We start from the raw sequence: 27202 nt of genomic DNA on the forward strand, positions 1-27202 counted from the left end.
TTCGCGGTGGCGTTTAAATTTGTAGGTCAGATTATTTTTGTGTTTTATCCACAAAATTTCAAGTTTCTGATGTCCAATTTGAGTACCTTATGCTCACTGCTCTTATCATTATACAAGGCATTGGTCATCCAGCTGCTTTCACAGGAACTACGACTAGCGTTACAAATCAAAAATGAAAATGACGATGGCATTAGGCGCAACCAAATCATGTCCTTATTGTTGTCGGAGAAGGAATTGACAATTTAACGGATTTGGATTTTATTTATCATTCGTTTGCATTACTCTTAGACTGTGTGTCCCGCTTTTAATCCTTCTTTGCGTAATTAGTATAATCTGTGAAATTGCCTTGACACATCTTCTATACCATCTTAGCCATGTGCAATAGCCTTCCTTCTTCGTGTACGCGATTATGGTAGCTCATGGGAGATTGGTATACGAATTGGTAATTTTATTGAAGTTCAGATATTACCCATGATTTTATGGCTGCTGATCAATTCGGTACATTCTTTTGTGGGCGAGTTTCCATTCCTAGAAATCGTTTCAAATAAACTTAACGAAATTGCCATTTAAAAATTGTTTCTCTACGCGAATCCGATAAATATCGAATTATTTGATTTGTGTGATATCGATAAGAGATTTACATCGGCTAAAGCTTTTTTAACAATCATCTATTTAAATTAGTAAATTCATTTTTTTTAATTTACCCATACCATTTCTTGAATGCTATGTTGAATTTTAATTTTTAAGGACAATTTTTATTTACTGTCCAAAATTGTTCCATGCCTAACAAAATGTCAACAAACTTCTTATAATAATAATAATAGTATATTTGGTATAATTTGCGATATAAAATAGCGTATTTTTTAATTTCACTTGCGGTCACCATGAACACAATTTATTTTTGAGCCAAGTCCAACCAAATTGGATTTTATAATTGTAAAACTATAAAAATTGCGGTGTGCTTAACCATTATCGAGCTAGTTAATATACGGAAAAAGTGCCAAGTTGATAGCTAATCGAATCTAAAGTTCAAACGCGAAATAATCGAAAAGTTGCGATCTTTTTTCAATGGCTACCTCTCCCTTTCCAGTTTTTATAAGAAATAAACAAAACTCCAATTGGAAAATAGTCATGATTACACCAACACAATAAAAACAACACGAATAATGTGCGGGCGCAGTGTAAAATAACGTAAATAACGTAAGAAAGCATAGAAAGTTAACGTAAAACGAGTATTGCGCATTCCACGACGGCAGTAGTACCAGTAACGGCAACAACAACAACGACCACTATAGTAGCAGCAGAGCAACGAGAACAAGCAATTCGAAAGGTAAGCAAAGTGAGGAGCGAGAGCGAGGGCAAGAGCGTTGTGCTGTTAATAATAACAATTGCTAGGTACTGTGCACATACACTAGTACATCCACATACTCAGACAATCACAGCCACACATAGTGGCACACAGTGACACTTGTTTTTGGAGCGCGTAGGCAAAATGGCAGCCCAGAGTTGTGTGATACGATATTAACGATTTTAGTGGGTGGGCCGCTGCCTCTGTCGTTACCTCTGTCGCTTCTGTGACGTATGTGATGATTGTGATTATTACTTAATGAAATCAAACCACATTTAACGTGAACAGTTAAAAGTAAAATTTCAGTTTGCTTGTAATCTTCTGATAAGAATATTAACTGATTCAGGCATGTGTGTACTACCCACATAGTTTATCAGCAGCAATTTCCATCTGAATAATATTTGCCCTCATAAATTGCAAAACTGACTTTCTTTCTCGTAGTTTTGCATTTACCCGCTCGCTTTTTGTTTTGCAATTAAGTGTTCTAGAGGCTATTAAAGCGCAACATAGTTGCCTCAATTATTTAGTAGTCATTAAGCTTTCAAACTCAAAATTGAGCTAAGGCAAGAGCTTCCGCTCGGCCACTTGAAGACAACAATTGAAAGAGAGGGGAAGAGAAGTCACTAACTTTCGCGCTTCCTGATTGCAGCTTATAAAGCCCATATACATTTTGTGACACATTACTACAAACGTTTATGCGATGAAAAAATCATAACAAGCTGAGTAGATCGATGTACAATTAGTTTTAATAGTTTTTGTGCAAACTTCCTGGTTTAGCTTAAAGCATCAACTTAAAATTTTCCAACTTACGTTTATGCGATAAAGATAGACAATTTTGATCAATGTACAAATAGTATTAATAGATTTTTTTGTTCAAGAAATAATAATTATCACAGTGTGATTCTCTTTTCTTATAAATATATAGTTATTTTGTGTGTAGAACCTTTTGCTGACTAATTTGCAATTGGCGAACAGACGCTATTTAATTGATTTGCTTGTGAATTAAAGCAAAAACAGTTGTGCAGCCGTCAGACAGATTCGAACATTTTTACGGTGTTCATAACACGATCTGATCTTCAAGGCAATGCTATCTATTTAATGTGTGCTAGCTGATAAGACTTGGTTAAAAATAAATAAACCACAACAATCATATCTTTATTGTTAAGGTAAAGATACAGATACAAACATATTCACATTTATGTGTTTATATGTATGTACTATAGAACGTATGAGTAATATTTGCCAAATTGTACCCAACGAGACAAATTGAGAGACCGACAAACACTCGTCGTTGATCGCACTTAATTGCGCAGTTTTCATTACAAACAGACAAATTATTAATGCAAATTGTCTTGAGCTTTGGTACTTGGGTGATTTTCCATCTCTGTTTGTCTCTTTCTCTCTCTCTCTCCTGCCTCGATCTCTTTCAATTGTTGCACCTATTTTGTTTAGCTGCTTTTGCAGTGGGCGTATTTTAATATGTGTGCTTTACATTTGTATGGATTTAGTTTGCTATCGTTGCGGCGAGCAGAAAGCACATTCATCTCAGATGGCAACACCACCACGGGCTTTGGATACCATCTCGCTGTGCTCCACAGTATCCAGTTGTCCAGACCGCAATGGCTTCTATGGCGGATTCCAGCGAACCGACAAACCCAAGGAACCGCTCTCTAAGGCACAGATCATTGCACGCGAAAAGAAATGGCTTTATATGATTGACAACTGGTCCATATATATGTCGAAAAACTACAAAAAGGTAAATACATTTAATACGAATTGTGCGAATTTAATATGTTAATGTAAATGTTTTTTTTTTTTTGTTTGATAGATACGCGATAGATGTCGCAAAGGAATACCGAAATCAGTGCGTCCCAAGGCTTGGTTCTATTTGTCGGGTGCATATTTGCTTAAGAAAAAGAATCCAGATGTGTATGAGGAGTTATTGAAGAAGCCTGGAAATCCAGCGACTATTGAGGAAATCAAAAAAGATAAGCATCGTCAGTTTCCGTTTCACGAAATGTTCCTCGACGAGCAGAAGGTGGGACAAATCGAACTCTTCAATGTGTTGAAGGCCTATTCGATATACAACCCAAAGGTTGGATTCTGTCAAGCACAAGCGCCAATAGCAGCATTTCTATTGATGCATTTGCCGGCAGAAGATGCCTTTTGGGTATTTGTCAGCGTATGTGATGTGTAAGTCGAATCTAACTTTTAATTATCTGATTGATTTCTAAGCATTTATTTTGACTTGCAGCTACTTGCAGGACTACTTTATACCTGGGCTCGAAGTGATACAAAATGATGCCGGGATACTGGAGGGATTGCTGAAGAAAACTTGCCCGCCCGTCTACCGTCATCTGCAGAAGCACAAAGTAGAACCGTTGCTCTACATGACCGATTGGTTTCTATGCGCTTTGACGCGCACTCTACCCTGGGAGACCCTGCTGCGAGTATGGGATTGTTTTCTTGCCGAGGGCATACGAGTCATATTCAAAGTGGCGCTCGTCATTATTGGAGCATCACTAAGTCGGCACAAGGTGCGCAAGACGTGCACAGGGCTGTGCGAAACGTTGGCGGTGCTACGTTCACCCCCAGAGCACATTATGGAGGAGGAGTTTATTATAAACAATATGATGCGTCTCAATTTGCGTGTAGAAGACTTTCAAATTGAACATACACGCCAAAAGGCGCGACGTGCCAAACAAAAGGCACAGCAAGATGGGGCAACGAGTGGAGGGGCGGAGTCAAGCACAAGTAATGGAAGGCGCAACATGCCAACGCTGTGAGGAGAAAGGAGCACTACACGCCAACTATTTACTACAACAACCATCAGCATCAAATTGTTACTAAACACACAACAGACACTCACACGAAAACATACAGCGCATAAGTTTTATATATGTTTACTTGAATATATATACAAGACATAAACATGCAATGTCGAATAGAGAGGGAAACGTGCACAAAAAAAAGGAGAACGGAACTGAAACTTGTAAACTTCGAAACGATATATGAAAATGATAAACAGAAATATGAATAACAAACCAACAAACAAACAAAAACAAAAACTGTCTAATCAACAGTGAATTAGATTATTTTCATTCCATGCGCATACGAAAGTATTTGGCAACAGTTTGTTTAATATTTTATAAGTTGAAAGGTTGTTCTTTAATTTAATTCATATAGTTGCAATTATTATATGCGTGCAATTTTTTTATGCTTTTCAAAAGTATTTATTATTATTTATTATATGTATTACATAAATTTAAAACATTGATAGCATTAGTAATTTACAACCAGAATACATATCGTATTATTATCATACTTATTATTGATTTACTGTTTACAACCAACATTTTATTGGCAGCTACATATATAATGTTGATGGCTCAAACAACCGAAAAAAAACGCATGCATTCTCCTCTAATTAAATAACTTATATACTATATATACATTTTGTATATTAATTTATAGTTGGTTTTTTATATACATTGGTCCGTGTTTACTAAACCACTTAAGAAAACCAAATGCAATTCAACATCTTTCGTTAAAATCAATTTTGTTGTCCAAACTTTATGGGGCGTTACTCGGGGGAATTTAGTAAAAATTAAAAATAAATCACTATTACTAATAAAATAAAGATTAATATAAACACAGCTGTACGTTTATGTATTCACATTGTGTGTGGTGCAACCACAAAGCAACCACGGCCTTTCATAATTTCTATACTATGTTATTAGGACTCATTTATAAAGATATAGATAGATCTGCGGTGGCGATATGTACTTCAATGAAACCTTCAAAATCATCAACACCTGGAACTGGTAAGGTACAATATATATACATATACATACATAAATACAAACCATTAAAACAGTAAAATACAAATAGAAATGTTTTGCTTGATCGAAAAATCTTATTTATTTCTACATATCAAAATAATAAATAGGGGCGGTTTGATTTAAAGCTGCCATTAATACAATGAGAAATGTATTCATAAGTAAAAAGGTTCAGGTAATATAAGGTTTAACTTCATAATGGTGCCTAATAATAAACTATTTCAAAAAATATAATATGGCTATTTAATAAATAAACTGCAGCTAAAATATAAAACTTTTTATAATTTAAAAAATATTAAAGAGCTTAATATCATCGTAGTGAGCTATATTAATGAGTGGGACAAGAGAGTCATTTGTTTAACCGATAAATTTATAATAAATATTCCGTTTTAGATATCTACTTACTGTTAGATTTACTTGATTATAAAATAATATTCAATTCATATAAATACAGTTTCCACATAAGCGGAATTTCAGTGCACCAAGGCTCCCCAATTAGTTTACTGTTTTGCACTTCTTTTGAACGTTTTTCATTTGTTACAATAAGATTATTCACAATTATGGAGAATGAAAGAATTAGTTAGATTCAGGAAATTGTGGAAGCAGGGAAAAATATGAGCATAACTAAAACTATGAGTATTGTTGCCTAGTGAAAACTTAGCCCAGTAGATACTGATCTTCAAATTCCACATCATCCACATCGTCGTCCAATAAATGCGGCGGTAGCGGCATATATCGTCCATTGCCTGTCGTCTCATCGTTCGTATGTTGATGGTCGTCATCGTCATCGTCGTCTAACAGCGATTCTATTCGATCATCACCCTCAGCCAAGTCGGGGTGCTTCTCGCGAATGTGTTGCTGTAACTCAATCATACTGTGCAGACCAGCTGCAGCAGTCCCAAGACCCAGTTCATCTTTCTGCTTTTCGCACACCTGGCACCGAATGTATGGAGCATAGGGCAAATGGCGAAAGCGATGTTCCTGCAGCATCCACAAATGTTTTGATTGTAATTGCTCGTCACAGTCTGTGCAGCGATAGAGATCCTCGCCGATCTTGCGCATATGCAGCTGCTCTCGCTTGCCCAGGCCATGATAGATGTTTATGTGTTCGCGCCATAGTGCTTTGCTGGTTGTCTTAAAGTTATCACCGCATTGAGGACATATCAGGCGATAAGCAGCGGGATCAACTTCAATTAAAGCACTAGCAGTAGCTGGTACTAAACAATCATCGCCACCGCCGCTAACCAAACTCTCGGTAGGCTCTACACCATCATCGTCCGTCTCCTGGGCACTCAAAGGCTTGTTGTCGCAGCGATTTGTGTCACGATTCAGATGTTTGAAGAACATTTGCTTTCGCACAAATTCACCATTGCAGGTCAGGCACTTAAAGGATCGATAGGGCAGATGCCGGAACTTATGCGACTGCAACTGACCAATGGCACCCTTGGTGTGGGTGACTGTAACACGCTTGTAGCATTCCAGGCACAAATAATGATGAATATCGATCTGACGAAAATTGAGGCCCTGACGGCTGTTGTAATTGTGCTGTTCAACAATGTGTTTGCGCCAGAACGCATGTGAGTCAAAGTTCTTATTGCACTTAGGACAATAGTATGTAATGAAATCCAAGTCCACAGCATTGTGATATGAAATGCTATCCTCCAGCGTATTCAGTCCAGCGGGTCGAGTGGGCAATACGCCTGTCTGCGGCTTTAGAGAACGCCCTGCATTACAGCTACTGCTACTGGCAGGTGTCGGCGACGATGACTTAGAGGAAATCCCTCGACCACCTTCCTTTTCTTTCTCTTTATCCTTGTCTTTCATTATCACATAGTTGTACTGCGGCTTCGGCTGTAATTCACGCCATGGTGTATCGCGTTCGTAGATGTTGTGACGCGTACGCAGATGAGCTGCGATGTTGGGCTTGTGATTGTAGCAAGTGCCGCAGACGAGACACTTCAGATACAGGCGATAGGGCAGATGGCGAAAGTGGTGATCCTGTAGGCCCTTTAGCTTCGAGCTGCTCACAATATCCTTACACTGACTGCACTGATAACGATACTTGTCCAATTGGTGCATATTTAAGTATTGACGTTTGTCGAAATTGTGAGCATCGTTTATGTGGCGACGCCACTCGAACTGCGTCTTGTAGGCCTTGCCACATGATGGGCACAGGAATATATAGTTTTGTTCAATGGTCGAAGAACCAGATGGATTTAATTGTGATGACTTCTTAACACCTGAAGACGTTTTTATTGTTGCCACTTGAACGGAAGCTGAAGCCGAAACCGGAGCTGTCTCATCAGTCAGTTCGGGGTTGTCGAACTTTTTGGCACTATAATGCGTATCCATAAAATCATGCTCCTCGCTAATATGCTCCTTGAGCGCCGCCTGCGTTGGAAATAGCGAGCCGCAATCAACGCACTTGTAACGATTGGGATTATGACAGTGAGAGGGCGTGAGAGTTGACGATAGTTGACGACTGCTGGTGGTACTATAATTAGTACTACTGATGGCGTAGTCATCATCATCTGCCTGCATCTGTTCGCCAAAATCATTCTCCTCGTTAACGTTATTATTGCCCGGCGACGATTGTTCTTCATCCAAGTAGATGATCTCATAGGTTTCATTTCCCACAGTGACAATTTGTTTTCGCGGCGTCTGCACCTTACTGGGCACTGCTCCAGCAGCCGCTTTACGTGGCTCGTAGCCAACACGATGATATGTGGCCAAATGCTTGACCAAACCCTTGCGATCCGTGTACGATTTATGGCACTTTCGACAGCGAGCATAGGCCTTGTATGGCAAGTGGGTAATGCGGTGCTGCTGCGCATTCTGTATACCATATGCATTCGTTATAATTTTCTCGCATTCTGTGCACTTCAGCTGACGATCGTTAATCACCTCAAAGTTCAACTTGGTCAGATCGTTCATGCCATGCACTTGGACGACATGTGTTCGCCAGTGTTTCTTCTCGATGAACTCACGACCGCACTGTGGACACAAATAGTCGATGTGTGGCTCGTACATGTCGTCGCTGCTGATGCGTCCGCCGCGACGTGGTGCTTCGTCCCAATGTGCTATCAATTCCTCCTCGCAATCATTGCCAGTTGCAGTTTTATCTTCGCCATCCACTTCGCCGCCACTGATATTGCACAGGGGCTCATCCGTTTCCTCGGCGTCGGGCATTAATGTCTCCAAGTGATGCTGCTTGAGCAGATGTGTCACCAGCTCGTGGTGCTCAGTGTAGCCTTTATAGCACAATTTGCAGCGCATCCAATTAGGTTGTGATAAGTGGCTAAACTTGTGAGCTCGCAAACTCTTGATTGTGTTCGGTATGACAAACTGTAAAAAGATGTAAAAAAGATTAAACTTGAGAAAGATTTACCGCAATAAAATGTGTCCCACCTGCTTGCACTCTAGGCACTGCATCTGCATGTCCACGCAGCGAAAGTTGAGGCCTCGTCTGCTGACATAATCATGAACGAACTCAATGTGCTGACTCCACTGTGCGTGAGTGTCGCAATCGTTGCCACAGTCAGGACACATATAGTGTATGTAATCCTCGCAAATTTCAGCAGCACTGCTCACACTGCTCCCATTGATAGTTGCCGCTGGAATACTGTGCTTTCTCTTTTCCTCCACCTCTTCTCCAACAACAATAGCATCTGCCTCTGTCTCCACCGGCTCCTCATGCTTAACGTCGTCATCGTCGTAGCTCGCCGCTCTTGGTTGCTCGGTGCGTGGCTCGCGCACACGTGTCTTACGCCCCGCACTAGTGTCACCATCACGCATCATAGTCACCACCTCGTCGCAGTGAACCATGCGCAGATGTACCATCAGGTCCTGCCTATATTTGTACTCTCGCTTGCAGATGAAACACTTGGTGCAGCGATACGGCAAATGTGTAAACTTGTGTTTCAAGAGATTCTCTCGACTATGCATCGCAATTCGCTTGTTGCACTCCAGGCACCGGTGATACAGCTTATCAATGGCCACAAAATTGAGACCCTTACGCGTGTTATACTGATGCATCTGGTTCATGTGTCGCTTCCACATGTCCTGCTGTCGATACTCCGCCCCGCATGCGGGACAAATGTAAATGACACCCAATTCATAATTAATGGGTACGCCATTCTCATCGGTTGCATTGATCTGCGATGTTGTTGGACGCGTTGGGGGGTGTTGCTGCCACCACAGACCCTCCTCGTGGCATTAACGAGGAACCAAACGATGCGGGAAGCGACTGACGGTGTACGCCACGCACCGGTGGCCCAGCGGTTGCCATTGGGAGGCGCCAAGGCGACAGTTTCGCGTCGCACAGGTGGCTCCAACTCCGGTTCAGCAATGCTAATAATGGGTTCCAATTCGAAATCAAATATCGCATCATCATCAGGCTCATTTCCCTTCTGCTTTCGCCTTCTCTCCTCCCTCTCCTGCTCCACTTCCCTGTCGTCGTCCATCTCATCGATATCAGCCTCCTGCTCCTCCTCCTCTTCTTCACCAATAAACTCGTCTGCGTTGTTACCATGATTATAATTATCAATCACATCGTCGCCCTCCTCAAAATCAGCCGAAAACATCGATGTCCACAGATCCATACCTTCCATTTTTGAGTTCGAAGCAGAGTCCGAGACGGAGGCTGATAGAAAGACTGAGAAGGAGGCAGAGGCTGTGCGTGTATGCGTGAAGTTTTGTAAGAACTAGTTTTCAAGTACATTCAAATCTCATTCACACGCATCTTTGTTAGCCATATTTCTCACTCGACAAATTTCGCCACATTCATCTTACCAACACTTACGCACTTATTGCACACTTGAAAAATGTATTACATTTGTTTTAATTTACCATTTGCATTTTCTGTATTTTTAAATTGCAAAAATTCAAACCATCTTTTTTTAGTTAGTCTGCAAAAATCAGAGCCATTTTGTTTGCGGCGTCGCAGAGTTGCAAGCCACGATTAATCGTCATTCCGCCGTTGTTATTGACATGGCCAGCTGGTCCACTTGACTTTTAATTGTGATTTTTGTTTGGAATTTATGAAATATGCCGGCTCGTGCCAAGCATAATAATTCAAATTTGATGAGTTTCGTACGATTGACCGGCACTCGCTGCCATAAAATGGTAGCGGCGGCAGCTAACAAAAATGTCATTTTCAAATTATTGCGTAGCGCGGGAACTGCCATATTAGCGTTGCCAGACGATTGGCGTATTTTGCAGCAGTCTGGCAGGGCACGCAGTCACCCACGCAATTTCTGTACCAAAACAACCATCGGCTTCAGACAACAAATGGACCACACAGTGCCACCCAAAGAGTACAAATGGATGCCCAACAACCTAATTAGTGAGAATTTTCGCTTGGGCCCCAATGGACATGTGTGTATTGTGCTTAATCGGCGAATCCAAGTTCCCGCACACGTGGTCAAGCGGTTATGGAAGAATGGTAAGTATCCAAAATATAAATAACAAAAATTAAAGCTCATCTAATCTAAATCTGAAAATAGCAATCTTGCGATGCACCGTTGACGGCGGTTCAAATCACTGGCGCAACTTTGTGGTATCACAAGCACAGCAAGCGGCCTTAAGGCAGCCAGAACAGACAATGAGCGACAATGACAATGATACAACGCCAGTTGCAGAGTTGGTTGAACCACCAGATCTAATAACAGGCGATTTTGATTCTATAACCGAAGAAACGATCGAATTTTTCAAATCAACGCCCAAAATCAACACGCCCGATCAGGATGCAACAGATTTTACCAAAGCCTTCACAGTGCTCCAGCCGGTGATGGTGCAGCGTAAAGTAAAAGATGTCGTCGTCTTTCATGATTGTTCGGGTCGATTGGATCAGGTGATGGCCAATCTGAATACGTTGTACAAGATGCAGAAAGACAATTGCAATGTGTATCTGCTCAGTGGCGATTCAATAACGTGGCTGCTGCGTCCGGGAAAACACACAATCCAAATTCCACTCGATCTGGTGACCAATCAACGATGGTGCTCTTTAATTCCTGTAGGAAGTGCGGCCCATAATGTGACCACAACGGGATTGAAGTGGAATCTGTGTAAGTAGTAATGTTTCCCTTATCATATCAAAGTTAATCTTATAACTTGCAGACCACGCACAACTGGATTTTGGTGGCATGGTCAGCACATCAAATACCTATTCCACAGAGTTTGTTCAAGTGCAGACAGATGGTAACTTGATTTGGTCCATGGGCGCCTACGACTTCGAGGAGAAGCCACAATCAAGCGTAAAATAGGAATAATAGCCAGAGTAGCTATTTCATTACTATTTTGTTGTTGTTAGAAATGCCACTTGGAGACTAAAGCAGTACTTATGGTTTAGGCATAAGATTCTTGTTATTCAAAAGTGTTAAAAGAAAACCAAGCGTTTATTATTACACAAACTTAACTACTTAACGTGATCCTGGCAAAGGCATCATCTGAAAACCGCTGCTGCTGCCTGTCTTCTTACCCAACCACGAACTGGAGCCCGAGCCACCGCCTCGTTTCGATGCAGCAGCGCCTCTAGTTGCTCCTCGAGTGCCCCTTGTTACTACGGCTTTCTTTCGTGCCGCTGCAGGCGATGCTGCTGCGCCCTTGTATCGCTTGACACTAGAAGCTCCACGTCCACGCCAGGCTCGCTTGCGTTTACCCCCGAAAGACGTTTCGCTACCACCAGAGGAGCCTTGTTGCGCTGCCGCCTGTTCCCAATCGTTGCTGTCATTAGCCGTTGGCGTTGGTTCGTCAGCAGCTACTGCATCTGCTTCCATCTCCTGCATGACCAGCAGACATTCCTTTTCGGTGGCATAGCCACTTGTGATCTCCAGCAGCTTGGCGCCGTATTTATCGAAATTGGCCTTGGTGACGTGGGGAATGGCGCACATGTCCTTTTCTGTGGTAGGCAGCTCCTCGGCCATCGCCTTAAGCGCCTGCATATTCATGATACTGGCCATGGTGACATTGCGTGCAGCAGCATAAGTGCGACACAAGTCTAGCAGATCGCTATAGCAACGATCGTGCACATGCCGCATATCGCTGTTGCCTGCTGCAGTTGGTTCTGAGACGGTAGCCACCACCTTGGAACCACCGCTGTCCTTGCGTGTGAGTGCAAAATCAATTTTGGGACTCTCCTTCATTAGGCCATTTATATTGCTACCCAGGTAGAGATAAGCCTGCGGAATATCCTTTGTAAAGATGAGCTCCTCCTTTAAATATTCCTTAAGCACCATATGTCGCAGCAGTCGCTGCACATCCAATTTATCCCAGTCCTTAAGAGCCCCATGATGTGGTGTCTTGTTATGCCCGAACTCCACAATCTTCTTAATCATAGCTCCCTTTAGAACGTCAGCCACATGCAGCAGCGTGAATCTTGAGCGACCACTGCACAAGTCCCTGACGGCACACGCTGCCTTGCGGCATTGCTCGAGTGCATCGATATTTGAGTAGTTGCGTTTCTTCAAGCAATTATCGCAGGCAGTTTGCCGATTCGCCAAACACTGTTCGCTGGTAAAGTGCTCGCCAAAATAGTCCAGCTGCTGGGCACGACGACAGTCAGTGAGATTCTCACAGTAGCCAACAATGCGATGCAAATTGTCGATATGAATCTTCTTCACATGATATTGAAGTGCGCGATCAGCTGCAGTTGGAGTTAAGAAGTTAGTCAATGAAAATACCAATAATATTAAGATGCTTACAATCCATCATTTTTTTGAGACGCAACATGTCGCTGTAGTTGTAATAGAGAATGCAATCAGCTATTTCGCCATCGCGACCAGCGCGGCCCGCCTCCTGATAATAACCTTCAATGGACTTGGGCAGCGAGTAGTGCAAAACAAAGCGCACATCTGGTTTATCAATGCCCATTCCAAAGGCAATAGTGGCGCATATGACGCGCACTTTGTTAGTTATCCAATCCTTTTGACGTGATTCACGTGCCTTATCAGTCAGGCCAGCATGATAGGCTACCGCACGTATTCCAGCCGTGACCATCTTATTGGCAACCTCATCGCATTCCTTGCGAGAAAGGCAATAGATAATGCCGCTAGCGGTAGCCGGACGTGTTTGTATAAAGCTGCGCATATCATCGATGGTTGATGCGCCCTTCTTGGGAAGGACCTGATAACGCAAATTGCTGCGATTGAAGCTCGAAAGAAACCATTTACAATGCGTGAGATTCAGTTGCTGCAAAATGTCCTTGCGCACACGTGGCGTTGCCGTGGCAGTCAACGCCATGGATGGAACATTGGGAAAGCGTGTTCGCAGTATACCTAATTTCTTGTAGTCGGGCCTAAAGTCGTGCCCCCACTGGGAAACACAATGGGCTTCGTCGATAACAAAGCGGCTAATATAATTGTTGGCATACAACTGATCCAGAATATCCTGGAACCGCGCTGAACTAGAAATTTTCTCTGGCGTTACATAAAGCAGTTTGACCAGCGGTGGACGTCTTTCCAAATCGCAGTAGATGGCCATAGCTTCCTCCATTGTCTGCTCACCAGACATAGACTTGGCACAAATCTGCAAATAATTGCGTTCAATTGATGGCTTTTATATAAAACAGATTTGTACTTACATCCAAAGAAGCCAGTTTGTTGACTTGATCAAAGATTAACGACTTGAGTGGACTAATCACAATGGTAACGCCTTCTGTGAGAATTGAGGGTAGCTGATAGCATAACGATTTTCCACCTCCTGTTGGCATGAGGACGAAACAATCGTTGCCTAACAACGCCGCATTGATCACCTGCAGTTGATTAGGACGAAAGCTTCGCAATCCAAAGTTGAAACTCAGCGCCTGCATCAAACGCGTTGAATGCTCAAATTTTTGACCATCGAACTCGCCAGTGGTGCCATCATTGTGCACATTTGAATGAAAATTACCCGGTATTCTTTGTGCCGCAGCCTTTGGTAGTTTTATTTCAGAGCTTAACCGGCTTGTGGAAGGCGAATCGCTGGTCAAATCAATCCTACTCGAATTCGCTGCCTTGGCAAAAGCCTGCTCAAAGAGCGCTGGATCATACTCAGGGAAACCATCATCGTCCAGCACGATTGTTGATGGTTTAGTCGACGGTTTATTGTCAGCAAAATTAATTCTCTGGGCAGGCTGTAAATTCTCTTTAGACGTCGGCAGCTTGACAGCTTCAAAGTCCGCATAAATGCAATTATTGTACTGAGACTTGCGTCCTTGCTGCGCTTCGTGCTCGTCACGTATTTGTTTTAAAGTGTCCTCGAAATCATCATCGGAATCCACCTTTGATGTGGGGTTAGTTTTATTGGCAGCTGCTGCAGGAGCTGGAGGCTCGCAAGGGTTCGCGTTGATCTCTTCATCATCCAGCAACATGCTCTGTGCTAAGTAATCATCTTCATCAGGATCATACTGTGGACTTGCCACGGGTACCAAATCATCAAAATCATCTGGTACGCCATTTGTATAGTTGCTGTCAGCTGAACTTATCGCTTTTGTCGCTGGTTTAATATCACTGATTGCATTTGGTTTGCTTGGCGCAAGTGCTGGAGCTTGCTTTGTTTCAGCCAGCATCTCGCGTTCCTCTCGCTCAAGTTCCTCAAAATCACATTTTTCCACAGCTGCTTCACGTTCACGCCTCTGTCGCTCTATTTGCCGCTCCAGCAACTGAGATCGCGCTTTGAATTTCTGTCGCATTACCTTGAGCTTAAGAAATGTGTTTGGCTCGAAACCATCGATTTCATTAAAATGTGCAGCGGGTATTTGATCAATGACTTCACAATATTTTTCCATTAGCTCCACATAGCGTGTTTTATATGAGCCCATAGTGCTCTTTAGCGTCGATTCATTTTGTTGGCCAAAATCCGTCTTGCTTACATCAATATCATACTGTCCCAAATCTCGCAAATATTCGGCTAGTGAATTGCTAAAGACAATTTTGAGTTTTGGTTTCACAACGCTAGTTTCTGTTTTTGAATCCGCCTGAGTTCTCAATTTCGTATCTTCTGTGGACTGCTCCAGCTTTAGGATGGGTTTCTTCTTTTGTGTTTGCTTCACCAGAAAGTCAAAACTGTCTTGGGATCCGCTCGTATTCGAAGTGTTCAATGTAGGTGTCTCATAAACTGCGGATTTTAGCGGCGACTGCGACATTAGTAGTGGTTTATGCGGCGACATGGATAGCTTCTTGATGTGGCCATTTAGCTTTGATAACGACGCTTGATAAGTGGCATCTCTATTCAATTCCTCCTCAAAGTTATCAAAGTTCTTTTTTATGTCTGAGCTGATGGCTGAACCTGATGGCGATTGCGTTGGCAATGAAAGTGGAGCCAATGGCGATTGCTTATCGTTTTCAAAGCTATACTTTTTAATAAGAGCATTGCCGATTGTGCAGGGTTTATCCATCGCCTTGCTCCTTGATAATTTCCCTGTTTCAGTTGCTGAAATTGAAGGTTGTTTATCATCTTCGTCGGATGAGGATGAATCAATATAGATGGGATTATAGAACTTTGCTTTAGTTTTCCTGGCCTCCACAATATCTGCGAACAAACAAAAACTATTGTTAATATTGCGTCGCATTATTGTTAATAAAATTTAACAACTTTTTCGGTCAGCTTTCTTCGATAGCGTCGATTGACTTTGGCTGGAATCCTCTAATCCAAGAAAGCTCGACATTGTCATCTGCTTCACATAATCAATGGGTTTCCTAGACATCTTGTGAAGCACCACACAACTTAAATACTGATAAAATTTTAATAACAACTAAACTTAACACAATCATCAACATAAACAAACTATTCAACATAAAAACGCGGGCAAGACTCCTCAGACTCCGTTTGGTTATCGATATCAAGTGTCATCAGTATTGTCAAATGTGGCGGTGAGTCGACTGTTACAATTTATAAACTGAAAGTGATTTTGATGTGTGTTCTGATAAAAATAAATAAATACAATCATACAATAAGATAATTCAAGATGAACGCAAATCAAAAGTACATCGCTTATTTACTTGAAGGAATAATTTTTTAAAGAACTAGTGCAAGTAGTTTTGAAATATAAATTACTTTACCAATTGAACATCTTCAATCAAAATCTATCTATCTATCGAACTTATGCGCCGTCATGTAATCGACTATCTAAAATCGATTTACAATTTGGTGGCAAACAACAAAAATCCTCAAATGGAGCATATTGACGTGAAGAATTTAAGAACGAGCGATTTCTTTTTGCCAGAATTGGTACAACTGGTCTTTAATAAATATAAAAAAACAGAGGACAATACACTCTCCACAGGTAACACAGTCCATTCACAATTTATAAATTTTTTCTATTTATTTTGCCATTACTTAAAGGTGAAAGAGCTCAATTATTTGCCGAACTTACTGCTTTATTAGGAGAGGATCTATTGGAACGCACACTCCGATTGCTCGATGAATGGTCATTTATTACATACTACACTCCAGATCGCTGTCGCAAAATCGTTGAATTAGTTAGCAAGCGAAACACAGCACATGTGTTTCGCATTCTGCCGGGCATTAATTATTGCAAGTGTCCCTACTTCCAGGACTTTGTTCTTCAATTGCGGGTTAATACAGAATCGGGCAGTGAGTACGTTTCTTTCACCTGTGAGCATGTGCTGGCCCAGCGTCTGCATCAGTTATTTAATTCACCGTCACGAAAGCAGATCTTAACGTTGGAGCAGTTTAAATATTTTCATGAAGACATATATGTGGATTAATGCAGCATTCGAAAGTGCTTTACGCGAAGGGAATTATTAAAAATCGTAAAATGCTGACACAATCGCAGTATGATGATTACAAATTCGTATGTCGGCTCGATCACATCAAAACCTTCCACGCGGCCATCAAATCTATTTGCTTCAGTGATGTAAATGTCCGTCTTATTATAAACAAACAAGTACTAACATATTTTTTTTCAGTTCGGTACGTTGCAAGCTAGTGAAGAAGGATTGCTTATCACTGTGGAGCAGGGCAAATCCATTCAGGCAACAATATTTATTTCTCCCTCATTTTTTGCGGAATATCACATTCAAGATTCCCAGAGTTTCAGCATTAAAATCAATGTGTTAGCAGAATGTTTAAGCCTCTTCGGCTTGGCTGATTGTGGCATTAAAATGCTGTACAAAGGCGAGGGTTCGCCACTACTTATTTTGTTGGAGCCCCACGATGATGAACAAGTCAGTACAGAGTGTGCCATCAAAACCACCAATGTGGAGGAGCCCATGGAGTATGAACTGGACTCAAATAGTTCCAGTTTGAATACGATATTTATGCGTGGTCCCGACATGTCGAATATTTTCCATGAACTGGACAAGGCAGCCGAGGAATACGAATTGACGATATCGCCATTAAAACCGCATTTCAAGATTGCCACGCTCGGTGTCATGCAGGCGGAATCCAGTGTCGAAGTGGCTAAGTCAAGTGACATGATTATTTTGTTCAATTGCCGTGCAACAACAGTAGCTCAGTATAAAAGTCAACAGATACGCTTAACCAACAAGGCATTGCAGGTGGCCACTAAAGTGGCCATAAAAACCGATGCCAGTGGTCTGCTGGAGATGCATTTCATGATGCAGTCGGACGCTCAGGAGGAAATGTATGTGCGTTTCTTCATCACTCCATTGTTGGACATCAGTTGAAATGGCATTGTTTTTAAACGATCTGGCATCACTCACAAGTCTTGTTCTTATTGTTGCTGCCTGCGCTTTACGCAAAATGCGTTTAAGATTATTGTATGCGGAGCGTGGCTCTAGACAAATAAAACTCTTTAAATTCAGATTCAATAAAATTAATGAATTCAAATAATCGTTAAGCCGATGAATGCATATGCGTATTATTTGAAGAGCATCGCAATAGCGCTAAACACTTTCGAATAGTTACCTATTACAGGGTATCGTTAAATGTACCCTCCATTTTGTATGCTGCTGTTGTTGTTGCCATGCCATCAGCTGTGTGCCTAGCATGTGTTTTGTTGTGTGTATTGCTTCTTCTTGTTTCTCTTCTTGGTTGTGTTGGGTTATTCTGGCGGAAAAAAGCGTGCTCCATAAAAATAAAGCGTAAAAACTCCGATTTTGGATCTTTTATAATATGCATACGTAAGAAATGGAAGATTTGACGATGTCGCAACGTGTTAATTTCTATTTTACTAGGCATGAGCATTTTAAGACGCCAGCCGATGAAGATGAGCTCGAGGACATTGATGACGATATGGTAGTTGGTGTTATAGCTGAAATAGAACAAGAGGTGCTCAACGAATCGGAGAGCGACGATGACGAATACGATTTGGTGGACATGGATGCACTGGGGGCACCCCAAGAGAACGATGTCCACAGCAGCTCCGACGATAGCATCAGTAGTGATGGTAGCTTTGACCCAAATGCTGAAGACTCTGACTCGGATGATTCCATGCTCGATGAGGCGGCAGCTGGCGGTGCGAGCAATGCCAAACGACGCAAGGAACAGACAGCTAACGATGGCTTAGGGCCCAGTGGTTCAGGTGGAAGTGGAAATACTGCCACAGCTGACTATTCACATTTGGATGAAGATGATGAGACGGACGAGACAGTGCGTGCGATCATAGCGGCCATTAAGAAGCCGCGCAGCTCACCGCCAGAGATCAAGTTGGAAGATTTCATAACCGACATTTGCTTTCATCCGCAACGCGATATTATCGCTCTGGCCACCATAATTGGAGATGTCCACTTGTATGAGTACGGCAACGAAGAAAACAAACTCTTGCGCTCGATTGAAGTGCATGCTAAGGCTTGTCGTGACGTAGAGTTCACAGAGGATGGGCGCAGTTTGATCACTTGCTCCAAAGACAAGTGTGTGATGATTACCGACATGGAGACGGAGAAGTTGAAGAAACTCTATGAGACAGCTCACGATGATGCCATCAATAAGCTCCATGTGCTCGACGAACGTCTGTTTGCCACCGGCGATGATGCGGGAACTGTTAAGTTGTGGGATTTTCGTACAAAAGACGCCATCTTCGAACTGAAGGAAGTGGAGGATCAGATCACCCAAATACTGACCAATGAACAAAATAAACTGTTATTGGCCACTAGTGCCGATGGCTATTTGACCACCTACAATATAGGTGCTCGCAAGTTGTACGTGCAGTCGGAACCGTACGAGGAAGAGATGAACTGCATGGGCATTTATCGCGGCAGTTCCAAGTTGGTGGCGGGCACCTCAAAGGGACGACTCTACACCTATAACTGGGGCTACTTCGGTTACCATTGTGACATGTACCCAGGCATCAAGAGCCCCATAAGTCTGATGATACCCATTACAGATCGAATTGCGTGCGTGGCTGGCGAGGATGGCAACATACGTGCTTGCCATATTGCCCCATATCGCAATCTCGGTGTTGTGGGACAACACAATATGCCCATCGAATCACTGGACATCAACAACAGCGGTGAACTCTTGGCATCCTCATCACATAACAACGATGTGCGCTTCTGGAATGTCAAATATTTCGAGGACTTTGGTGACATCAAATACAATGAAAAGCACAATGCTTACAAGGAAAAACGACACAATTTACCATCATCCAAGTGCACAAATGCAGGAGACTTTTTTGCGGATATGACCAATGAACATGATGACGACGATGACGAGGACGACAAGAATGCGGGAGAAGGAAGTAACGATATTATCGATACAGGTGCTGGTCCCAGCAATATAACTTAGATAATGATGTCTCTCTGATAAATAAAAATCAGAAATAAATTTCTAGTTCGGCGTTATACATACACATTGTTAACGATTTCTTAACAATTTTTAGCCATAGACATTAATTTTCTCGCTGTAAAATCTTTAAATAAAGTTAGCATGTACCTCCAATGATTTTAATTTTTTTGTTCCTCGACAAATGAGATGATCTTGGAAATGTGGAAATTGAATATTAATTATTGTATTTAATTTTTCATTTCACAAATTCAATTAATATTATGATAATTTTATTATTATACGAGTAATTACAAAAATTTATTTCTATCCTGTGTCCAAATTTCAATTGGATTAGGGTATCGAGCAAATAAACTTATGCCTAATTTTAGAATTAAAGAAGTGGCTCACATTTAGCCTTGCGTCACACAACGGATCAATCAAAAACTCAATGAGAATTATGGCACATGAGAAGTTAAACTATAAATTTAAGAACAAAACAAAAAATATATTGAAAATGTATCAAATAATAAAATGCTTATTCAATTATCCTTTTTTTGTTGATGAAAACCACACTTTATAATTTCGGAATAAATTGTAAAATATGTATGCATGGCTGCGTGTATTATAACAATTAGAGTTGGTGTACATAGAATCATTAACCATTTTGGGGGAGGCGCCAATCACACTAACAATACGTAGTTGCATATACATACGTGTAATCACAAGAATTTTGTTTCACAAAACATGGACATAATATGTATGTATATATATATATATATATCTTTATATATATATAGTGTTCTTATGTGTATTCATAGGAAATGATTACATTTCGAAATATTTATCTATTAACTTTTATATGTTATGTGTGTACGTAGAGCAGAGCTTGAGCTGAAGTTACTTTTTGTTAAGTTTTTGTATTTTAACGCAACGCTAAAATTTGACTTTCGCTTAGTTTGCTGGTGGGTTTAAACTGTTCCTGGCTGACGATTTTTTTTGTAATTTTTTTTATAGTTTTTTTTTGTTGAATATTAAAGAATTTTTTGATTGCCGCTGTGTGGCTAGCACTGGCATGGCAAACCTGATGACGAACTCAGCTTTTAATTTTTTTTGCGAACCAGTTAACATAAATATGCATTTCCCATTGTATGTTGTATCGTATCACATTGGCAGCAGCAGCAACAACACTTAGAATGTATATATATATAGTATATCCTTCATCTTTCTTTTCATAGTCGTGTGTGCGTTTGCAATATAACCAGCAGCACAACGGTGCGGTGATCTTTAAATAATGACGAAGAACTTAATTCGAATAAAGTGCATGTCCATGCATGATGTTTGTTGCTGTTGCTCTTGCTTCTGGGTGCCAGATTACATAAATATGCCATGTACACAATGTCATAAGGCAGCGGTACCAGCAGCAGCAGCGGCACCACTCGAGCTGGGAACAAGTGCATCCTTAGCCATATGTGTTTCAATATCGACGCGACAAATCGGACAGTGCTTATTCGTGACTAGCCATTGATCAACGCAATCAGTATGGAAGAGATGCATACATGGCAACCGGCTGTAAGTTTTAAAATTTCATTAAATTCGATTCTGAAGCAATTGATTGACATGCACTTACCGCACATCGTTCTCAATCTCAAAGAGGGACAAGCAAATGGCACATTTTTCTGCATCTTCGTCCGTTTCGCTGGGACGTCGAACCCGTCGATATTTATGCGGTAAAGTATTGCGCTCAATGATTTCCTGTGCGATGAGCATTTAATTAATTTTTATTGTAGTATTAAAAGCAAAAACTTAACTTACCAAAGTAGCGCCACGATTGGGACGCGGTGGTCCAATTAGTATGCGTGAGGAGCCCAACGAAAGGGGCGTGGCCAAGCCGATTTCCAGATGCAATGGAGAATAATGGTGGATCATATGATGATGTATTGCAGGGCGCCGTCGCTGTTGGTGTTGTTGTTGCTGCTGCTGCTGTTGTTGTTGCTGATGCTGCTGTTGTTGTTGCTGAGGAGGCTGATACAGGCCATATTGCGGTGGCGGTGGATGAGGCTGATGCGCATCAATTGGTGCAGAGGCTGTTGCAGTAGTTTGCTGCTGCACCGCATCATATGCCGGATAGTAAGCAGGATCAAGGCTGGAAACAGGTCCGTTGCGGGCATGCACACAGTTGCAGATGGTGTGCAAGTAGCGTGGGCGCAAGCTGCTTGTCAAGTTGAGCGGGTTGGAAGAGAGATCAATGGGCGTTGGCGTCATATGACGGCGATGCAGCTCCTGCATGTTTTGCTGCCGATAATACAGATTCTGATGCACTGCATATGGCGGCGCCGGTGTCAGCGAAGTGGCCACCACCGCACTTGCCCGATGCGGTGGATGAATGTGAGCGTGCATTTGATTCTGCGGCGCCTGATGTCCTTGATGCGGTTGCGGCTGATAATGCTGCCGATGATTGTTGTACGCCTCCGAACGGCGCAAACTAAATGGCGGTGAGCCGCAATACGACATCGTTGTGCGACCCGAATACATTTCCAGCGGTGGTGGCGGCGATACCGCAGCTGCCACTGTCACAATGGATGACATGACCGGAGGCGGGCCGCCGGCGGCCGTGGCCACAGCTGCTGCCACTGGCGTTGTGGCACGCCGCAGAATGTTGAGCGTTTGTGTGCGATGATAGTCATTATCAAGATTGCCACTTTCCATGCTGGTCACCGGTGAACTGGGTACATTTGCTAGCGACAGTAGATCATGAAAGGATTGCGCCTGCGCGGCTGCCACCGTGGCAGCCACTGCTGCTGCACTCATCGCTCCACTAAACGAACTGCGACTACTGCCATTGGCGTTACTCAGACCGCCCTGATAGTGGGGATTCGGTGGACCTGGTGAGTAGTCGCCGCCGCCATTCTGACTTCGGCTAGCAGGCAACGTCGGAAACGTATAATGCGGCACATAGTACGGCTGATAGCGGTGATAGTAAGCCGGACTGTTGCCGCCACTAGGCACGGCATCAAGCTGCGGCGGCGGCGGTGGTGGCGCCACAACACCACTTGCCGTATTCGCATTGCCACGAGACATGCGCACATAATTGCCAGCATTGCCACTAGACGGCGGTGGCGGCGGCGGTGGTTGTGGTGCTTCGGCCAATGGTGCAAAATGCCAAATGGGTGGCGGAGTAATTGGCTGAAAGTAGCGCTGCGAATGTGCAACAGTGGCATGAAGACGCGGGCATCGTGTAGGGCATAGGGGTCCTCGTGAGTATGGTGTGGCTGCTTCCATGACATCTCGGTAGCTAATTGTCGGCGCCTGCGCTGGATTATGATTGTAGCTGCTGTAGTTGTGATCTGTGATGGCCGCACGATCCGCCAAAGCGCCGCTGTAGAAGGCGAAGGAAGTGCCCGCCGCAGGACGACGTCGTCGATCTTCATATTCATTGGCCGAGTTCGAACGAGGCAACAGCGTCGCAGCTGCTGGCGCTGTTGCATCATTTGATTCTGCTGCTTGGACTGCCATCCCATCAGCTCGACTGCATGTGGCTAGCGGCTCTTCGCGCAGGTGACGTTGCTGCTGTTGTTGTTGCTGTTGAATTTGCTGGAGTTGCTGATGTAGTTGCTGGTGAAGTGCTGGCTCGTTACTGCTTCCCAGACCATCATCATCGGAGGTTAGATCAATGGAGAGTATCGGTTCACGTGTGGAATGCACAAACACAACGTCATCGTCCTCGCCATTCGAGTCCGAAGACCAGTCATCCAACTGCAAGTCGGGGGCCGTGAGCACCGCATCTCCACCATTCGGATTGTGATTGTGACGTCTGCTCGTCGAGGTGGAAGGCAGATTGTGCTGCTCCCTCGATCCAGATGTCAATCTGCCATCAGTCTCACGGGGCCTGCCAACATAAGCAATTACGCACGAGCCGCCGCTTGTTGGCTGTTGTTGCTGCTGCTGCGGCTGGCTCGTTGCAGCTTGTTGCGCCTGCAATTAAATTAGAAGAGAACATATATAGTCAATATATATGTATAGTATATAGTCTGCTTACGCCAATACATACAAATTTCAATTACTTGATACTCATTATTCATTTAAAGAAACTGAAAGAAGCGTGTCGAAACTCAAAAACAAAGCCCATAAGTTTATTCACGCTGATGCAGAATGCAAACTCATGGATCACAAATCACATTGTGGTTTGCTTTTTACTTAAATCTATGCTGGAAAACACATTGAGGAAAAGGTAAAAACTTTGTACTCAGCTCACCTGCAGATTATTGGCTCTAGCCAATTCGGCAAAAGTGCGATGTCGATGACGACCTGGTTGAAATGCATAGAAGTTTGTTGGTGACAGATTCGACATGGGCGACAGTTGCACATCATTGTGCGCCTCCAGACGTGCCAGTTTCCTAGGTGGATGACGTATACCATTATTGCTACTACTACTATTGCTGCTGCTGCTAGCGGTTATTGGTTCATCCATCGAGCGGACTCGCGAACGTGTTCGCACAATGCCACTGCCCAATCCCGAGCCATAGCATGTTTTCAGCACCGCGGCAGGACGCTGTTGTTGTTCTTGCTGCGGATCCGCAATACCGGAGGATGTCGAGCTGGCGTTGGCATTGCCGTTGGTTCTCTCTGTGGTTAGCCGATGCACTCCACAGATATCACGACCGCCGTAATCTACACTACATGTTGTATGTGTGTCCGTTGTGCAAGACGCCGAAGTGGAGCGTATAAAATTGCCATCCGGCGGCAGCAACGGTGGCCCAATGATGCCATGCACATAACCACGACTATTATAGTAGGTGTGATCTGCGTGAAGTGCATCCAAATCGCTGCTGCTTTGCGGCCGTGAACGGTTGCCTCCTGGAGCGCCAGCAGGTGCATTGTGTGTTCGCAGATCCCAGCCATCATCACTGCTGTTGTCTCCCGTATGGTCGAGGTCATAAATGCTGGCGCTGTTATTGTGGTAGCGTCGTAGCCGAAATAAATTACAAGTATTCTGATGTTGATGCTGCTGCTGTTGTTGTTGCTGCTGCTGTTGTTGCCGCTGCTGCTGCTGTGCTTGGGCGCTGGTGCTGGGCGTGGCATCCAGTTCAATTACTGTCGAAGAAGACGATGCAGTTGCTGATGATGATTCACCAGCTGCAGCTCCACCAGCTGAAATGCGAGATCGATTCTGTGAATGCTTTTTTTTTTGCGCCGACGTCGTTGTTGTTGTGTTGGTGGTGCGTGTATTTGCAAATTGCACATGCTCCGTGTCCGATGCACTCGATGTGACATCATCGTAGACTGTGGAATTATTATTACTATTGTTTAGCGCCGGTAGTTGCTGATTGCTGCTGTTCGCCTCGAAGGAGCTGCTCGTGTTGCTGGCATTGGAGCTAAGCAGCGAACTAGAGGGCAGCTCGTACACCACACTTGAGGTCGGTTGCAAGAGCAGCGGCTCATCGACAGCATGATCATCCATTGCAGCTGGCCAAATACTAACAAGTCGCGATGTCGCCGCCACTTCGCGCTCATTACTGTCAACATTATTATCGTTATTGTTGTTATTTGCTTGCTGCTCGTCGTGTATGTTTTGGTCAGCCCGCTCCACTGCATAGGCATGCGATGAGCGGGTTTCCGTTTCAGTCTTACGTTGAGTGTGATTCGGAATGAACTGCGATGCACCAGTAACAGGAGCAGAGTTATCGCCACCACCCCCAATGCTACAGCTTGCTGCAGACGAAAGTGTGGATGTGGCTGCCGTCGAAGTTGAGGAGAGCTCAAAGAATTGGGTTGGCTCTGTTGTACTGCTTCCCGAGCTTCCCGTGGACTGTGTCGAATGTACTCGCTCTTCTACACTGTGCTCATTTACTGGCGGCGGTGCCACATTATAGCCGCTGCTGCTGAGTTCACGCATCAAATGACAGTGACAAACCTCACGCATCCCATTACATTTACGGCACTTGCTGCTACCACCTCGAAGTGATCCAGCAGCAGCCTCAGTTGAGCTCGCTGGCTCCGCATATGATTCCCGATTCAGTGATCTTGGGGCTGTCTGATATTGAAACATGGGCACATATCCAGCTGTTGTTGACGCCTCCATGTTGTTGATGTGCGCAGTTGCCTGCGGATCCGACGTCTGCAGATATGAGGGCATTAGCATATATCCATCCGACAGCGCATCGCTTTGCTGTTCAAAGTAGACAGTATACGGCGAGCGCTCTAAAATGATATTCAGATTATACACAACTTCTAATTCGAGGGTGTCAAACTTACGCGTTTCTCGAGAGCCAACGTGAAGCATTACATTGGGGTAGCCAATTGAAAGTCGTTGATGTTGATGCTGGCTTCGATGCTGGTCCTGCAAATGTCTATGTCTGAGTTCATCCTGTTCATTCTCCATGCTTTCGCTTTTTTTTTTGTTTTTACTTTTAAAGAGAAACAGAAATTAGAAAAAAATTGTAATGTGTACGCGATCACATAAATCTGAGTATTATGAGAATTACAGAAAATCCTAAAATATTTGCACTATATTTCTCGCCTACTACTTTGAACAATTATTAATTATAATCAGGAAATTGGTAATTGGAAATTCACATTAATTAATTAAATCTTCCAAACTGCCTTTTGAATTGAGAGATTTATTATAAGTACTGTCTAGGCCACATTTAAAATATTTACGATTGCCATGATTTAAATGTTACTATCTAAAGAGACATTTCTAGCACTTACAAATAATATTGCGTGACTTCAAACTTAGGTCCAACTGGTTATATTCTCTATAAGCATACAATATCTAAAGAGATCTGGGATTCTATATTATTGAGACTACATCATCCGTGAAAATCAAGCTGCTATCTTCACGAATAAAAAAACTTCGTATTCGTCATCAATGTGAGAAATTGTCCATGCATTGAAATTTGTCATAAAACTTGTAGTAGGTTGTGCATTAAAATTTCATTAAATTTGTTGGTGATAAGAAACAGAGAATGGGCAGTGAAAAACAGCTGTGAGTCGAATAAGACAGAAAGAGCACAATATTTTGGAAGAGAGAGCGAGAGTGAGCAAGTGAGAGAGAGTATGAATGAATTGAATGGACGGGGGGAATAAGGAGAGCTTACCTGCTGCTTGCTGCCCGAAGCCCGACAAGACACCTTAATGGCAAAGTGAGGAAACTGCTAATTTGCAGGCATCAGAGTCATATTGTTTGGTGTGTTTTTGTAGCAAACACATGTAGTAACTGCCTGATCACTGTTTTAAAAATATAAAATTGCAAATTAAAGCTCCAAAACAGTGCCAAAATCACCTAAATAGCACAAAAATATTAACGTCGTATGAAAAAATCACACACATACACTATCTCACAAACGTCGAT

At 42.9% G+C, this 27202-nt stretch overlaps 6 protein-coding genes across 7 annotated transcripts; 4 read left to right on the plus strand and 2 right to left on the minus strand.

Annotated features, from left to right (window-relative positions):
- Positions 1–863: 863 nt before the first annotated feature.
- Positions 864–5004, plus strand: LOC132787225 (TBC1 domain family member whacked). The gene is made up of 4 exons (XM_060794155.1): positions 864–1330; positions 2857–3104; positions 3177–3541; positions 3603–5004. Exons 2-4 carry the CDS (start codon positions 2898–2900, stop codon positions 4132–4134), a joined length of 1104 nt encoding a protein of 367 aa, XP_060650138.1. The 5' UTR covers positions 864–1330; positions 2857–2897; the 3' UTR covers positions 4135–5004.
- A 222-nt stretch (positions 5005–5226) lies between these two features.
- On the minus strand, positions 5227–10141 carry LOC132787227 (zinc finger protein 850). The gene is made up of 3 exons (XM_060794157.1): positions 9420–10141; positions 8596–9375; positions 5227–8532 (listed from the first exon to the last, which is right to left on the minus strand). The coding sequence occupies exons 1-3, from the start codon at positions 9795–9797 to the stop codon at positions 5845–5847; spliced, it is 3846 nt and encodes a 1281-aa protein (XP_060650140.1). The 5' UTR covers positions 9798–10141; the 3' UTR covers positions 5227–5844.
- Positions 10142–10230: 89 nt separating this feature from the next.
- On the plus strand, positions 10231–11535 carry LOC132787224 (thiamin pyrophosphokinase 1). Its single transcript, XM_060794154.1, has 3 exons — positions 10231–10630; positions 10692–11252; positions 11305–11535. Exons 1-3 carry the CDS (start codon positions 10234–10236, stop codon positions 11448–11450), a joined length of 1104 nt encoding a protein of 367 aa, XP_060650137.1. The 5' UTR covers positions 10231–10233; the 3' UTR covers positions 11451–11535.
- Positions 11536–11563: 28 nt separating this feature from the next.
- LOC132783948 (uncharacterized) lies at positions 11564–27168 on the minus strand. The gene is made up of 13 exons (XM_060789279.1): positions 26949–27168; positions 26104–26255; positions 24104–26049; positions 21664–23823; positions 21479–21603; positions 21253–21418; positions 18782–19203; positions 18321–18640; positions 17381–17586; positions 15757–15916; positions 13766–15693; positions 12888–13710; positions 11564–12829 (listed from the first exon to the last, which is right to left on the minus strand). Exons 2-13 carry the CDS (start codon positions 26228–26230, stop codon positions 11607–11609), a joined length of 9606 nt encoding a protein of 3201 aa, XP_060645262.1. The 5' UTR covers positions 26231–26255; positions 26949–27168; the 3' UTR covers positions 11564–11606.
- Positions 16077–17962, plus strand: LOC132787226 (cell cycle checkpoint protein RAD1). Of its 2 annotated transcripts, XR_009632523.1 has the most exons (3): positions 16077–16447; positions 16507–17041; positions 17094–17215. XR_009632523.1 is itself a non-coding variant. In XM_060794156.1 (2 exons), the coding sequence occupies exons 1-2, from the start codon at positions 16943–16945 to the stop codon at positions 17811–17813; spliced, it is 819 nt and encodes a 272-aa protein (XP_060650139.1). In that variant the 5' UTR covers positions 16895–16942; the 3' UTR covers positions 17814–17962. The 2 variants fall into 2 exon arrangements, 1 of the variants encoding a protein (XP_060650139.1); XM_060794156.1 differs by lacking the exon at positions 16077–16447 and having other exon boundaries at positions 16895–17041; positions 17094–17962.
- On the plus strand, positions 18160–20424 carry LOC132787223 (WD repeat-containing protein 55 homolog). Its single transcript, XM_060794153.1, has 2 exons — positions 18160–18269; positions 18324–20424. Exons 1-2 carry the CDS (start codon positions 18262–18264, stop codon positions 19870–19872), a joined length of 1557 nt encoding a protein of 518 aa, XP_060650136.1. The 5' UTR covers positions 18160–18261; the 3' UTR covers positions 19873–20424.
- Positions 27169–27202: the final 34 nt, after the last annotated feature.

The sequence above is a fragment of the Drosophila nasuta genome, chromosome 2R (assembly GCF_023558535.2).
Source record: "Drosophila nasuta strain 15112-1781.00 chromosome 2R, ASM2355853v1, whole genome shotgun sequence".
Classification (NCBI taxonomy): Eukaryota; Metazoa; Arthropoda; class Insecta; order Diptera; family Drosophilidae; genus Drosophila; species Drosophila nasuta.

Coding starts and splice junctions, on each gene's coding strand:
- LOC132787225 (XM_060794155.1), top strand. CDS start 2,898: ATGGCAACACCACCACGGGCTTTGGATACCATCTCGCTGTGCTCCACA. Junction 3,105..3,176: donor TGTCGAAAAACTACAAAAAG/GTAAATACATTT, acceptor TTTGTTTGATAG/ATACGCGATAGATGTCGCAA. Junction 3,542..3,602: donor TTTGTCAGCGTATGTGATGT/GTAAGTCGAATC, acceptor TTTGACTTGCAG/CTACTTGCAGGACTACTTTA.
- LOC132787227 (XM_060794157.1), bottom strand. CDS start 9,797: ATGGAAGGTATGGATCTGTGGACATCGATGTTTTCGGCTGATTTTGAG. Junction 9,376..9,419: donor CGTCAGTCGCTTCCCGCATC/GTTTGGTTCCTC, acceptor CTGTGGTGGCAG/CAACACCCCCCAACGCGTCC. Junction 8,533..8,595: donor AGTGCCTAGAGTGCAAGCAG/GTGGGACACATT, acceptor ATCTTTTTACAG/TTTGTCATACCGAACACAAT.
- LOC132787224 (XM_060794154.1), top strand. CDS start 10,234: ATGCCGGCTCGTGCCAAGCATAATAATTCAAATTTGATGAGTTTCGTA. Junction 10,631..10,691: donor CAAGCGGTTATGGAAGAATG/GTAAGTATCCAA, acceptor ATCTGAAAATAG/CAATCTTGCGATGCACCGTT. Junction 11,253..11,304: donor GGGATTGAAGTGGAATCTGT/GTAAGTAGTAAT, acceptor TATAACTTGCAG/ACCACGCACAACTGGATTTT.
- LOC132787226 (XM_060794156.1), top strand. CDS start 16,943: ATGCTGACACAATCGCAGTATGATGATTACAAATTCGTATGTCGGCTC. Junction 17,042..17,093: donor AATCTATTTGCTTCAGTGAT/GTAAATGTCCGT, acceptor ATTTTTTTTCAG/TTCGGTACGTTGCAAGCTAG.
- LOC132783948 (XM_060789279.1), bottom strand. CDS start 26,230: ATGGAGAATGAACAGGATGAACTCAGACATAGACATTTGCAGGACCAG. Junction 21,604..21,663: donor CCAATCGTGGCGCTACTTTG/GTAAGTTAAGTT, acceptor CTCATCGCACAG/GAAATCATTGAGCGCAATAC. Junction 17,587..18,320: donor TCTTAAAATGCTCATGCCTA/GTAAAATAGAAA, acceptor CACTTGACTTAG/CCACTTCGACACTGGATTCC.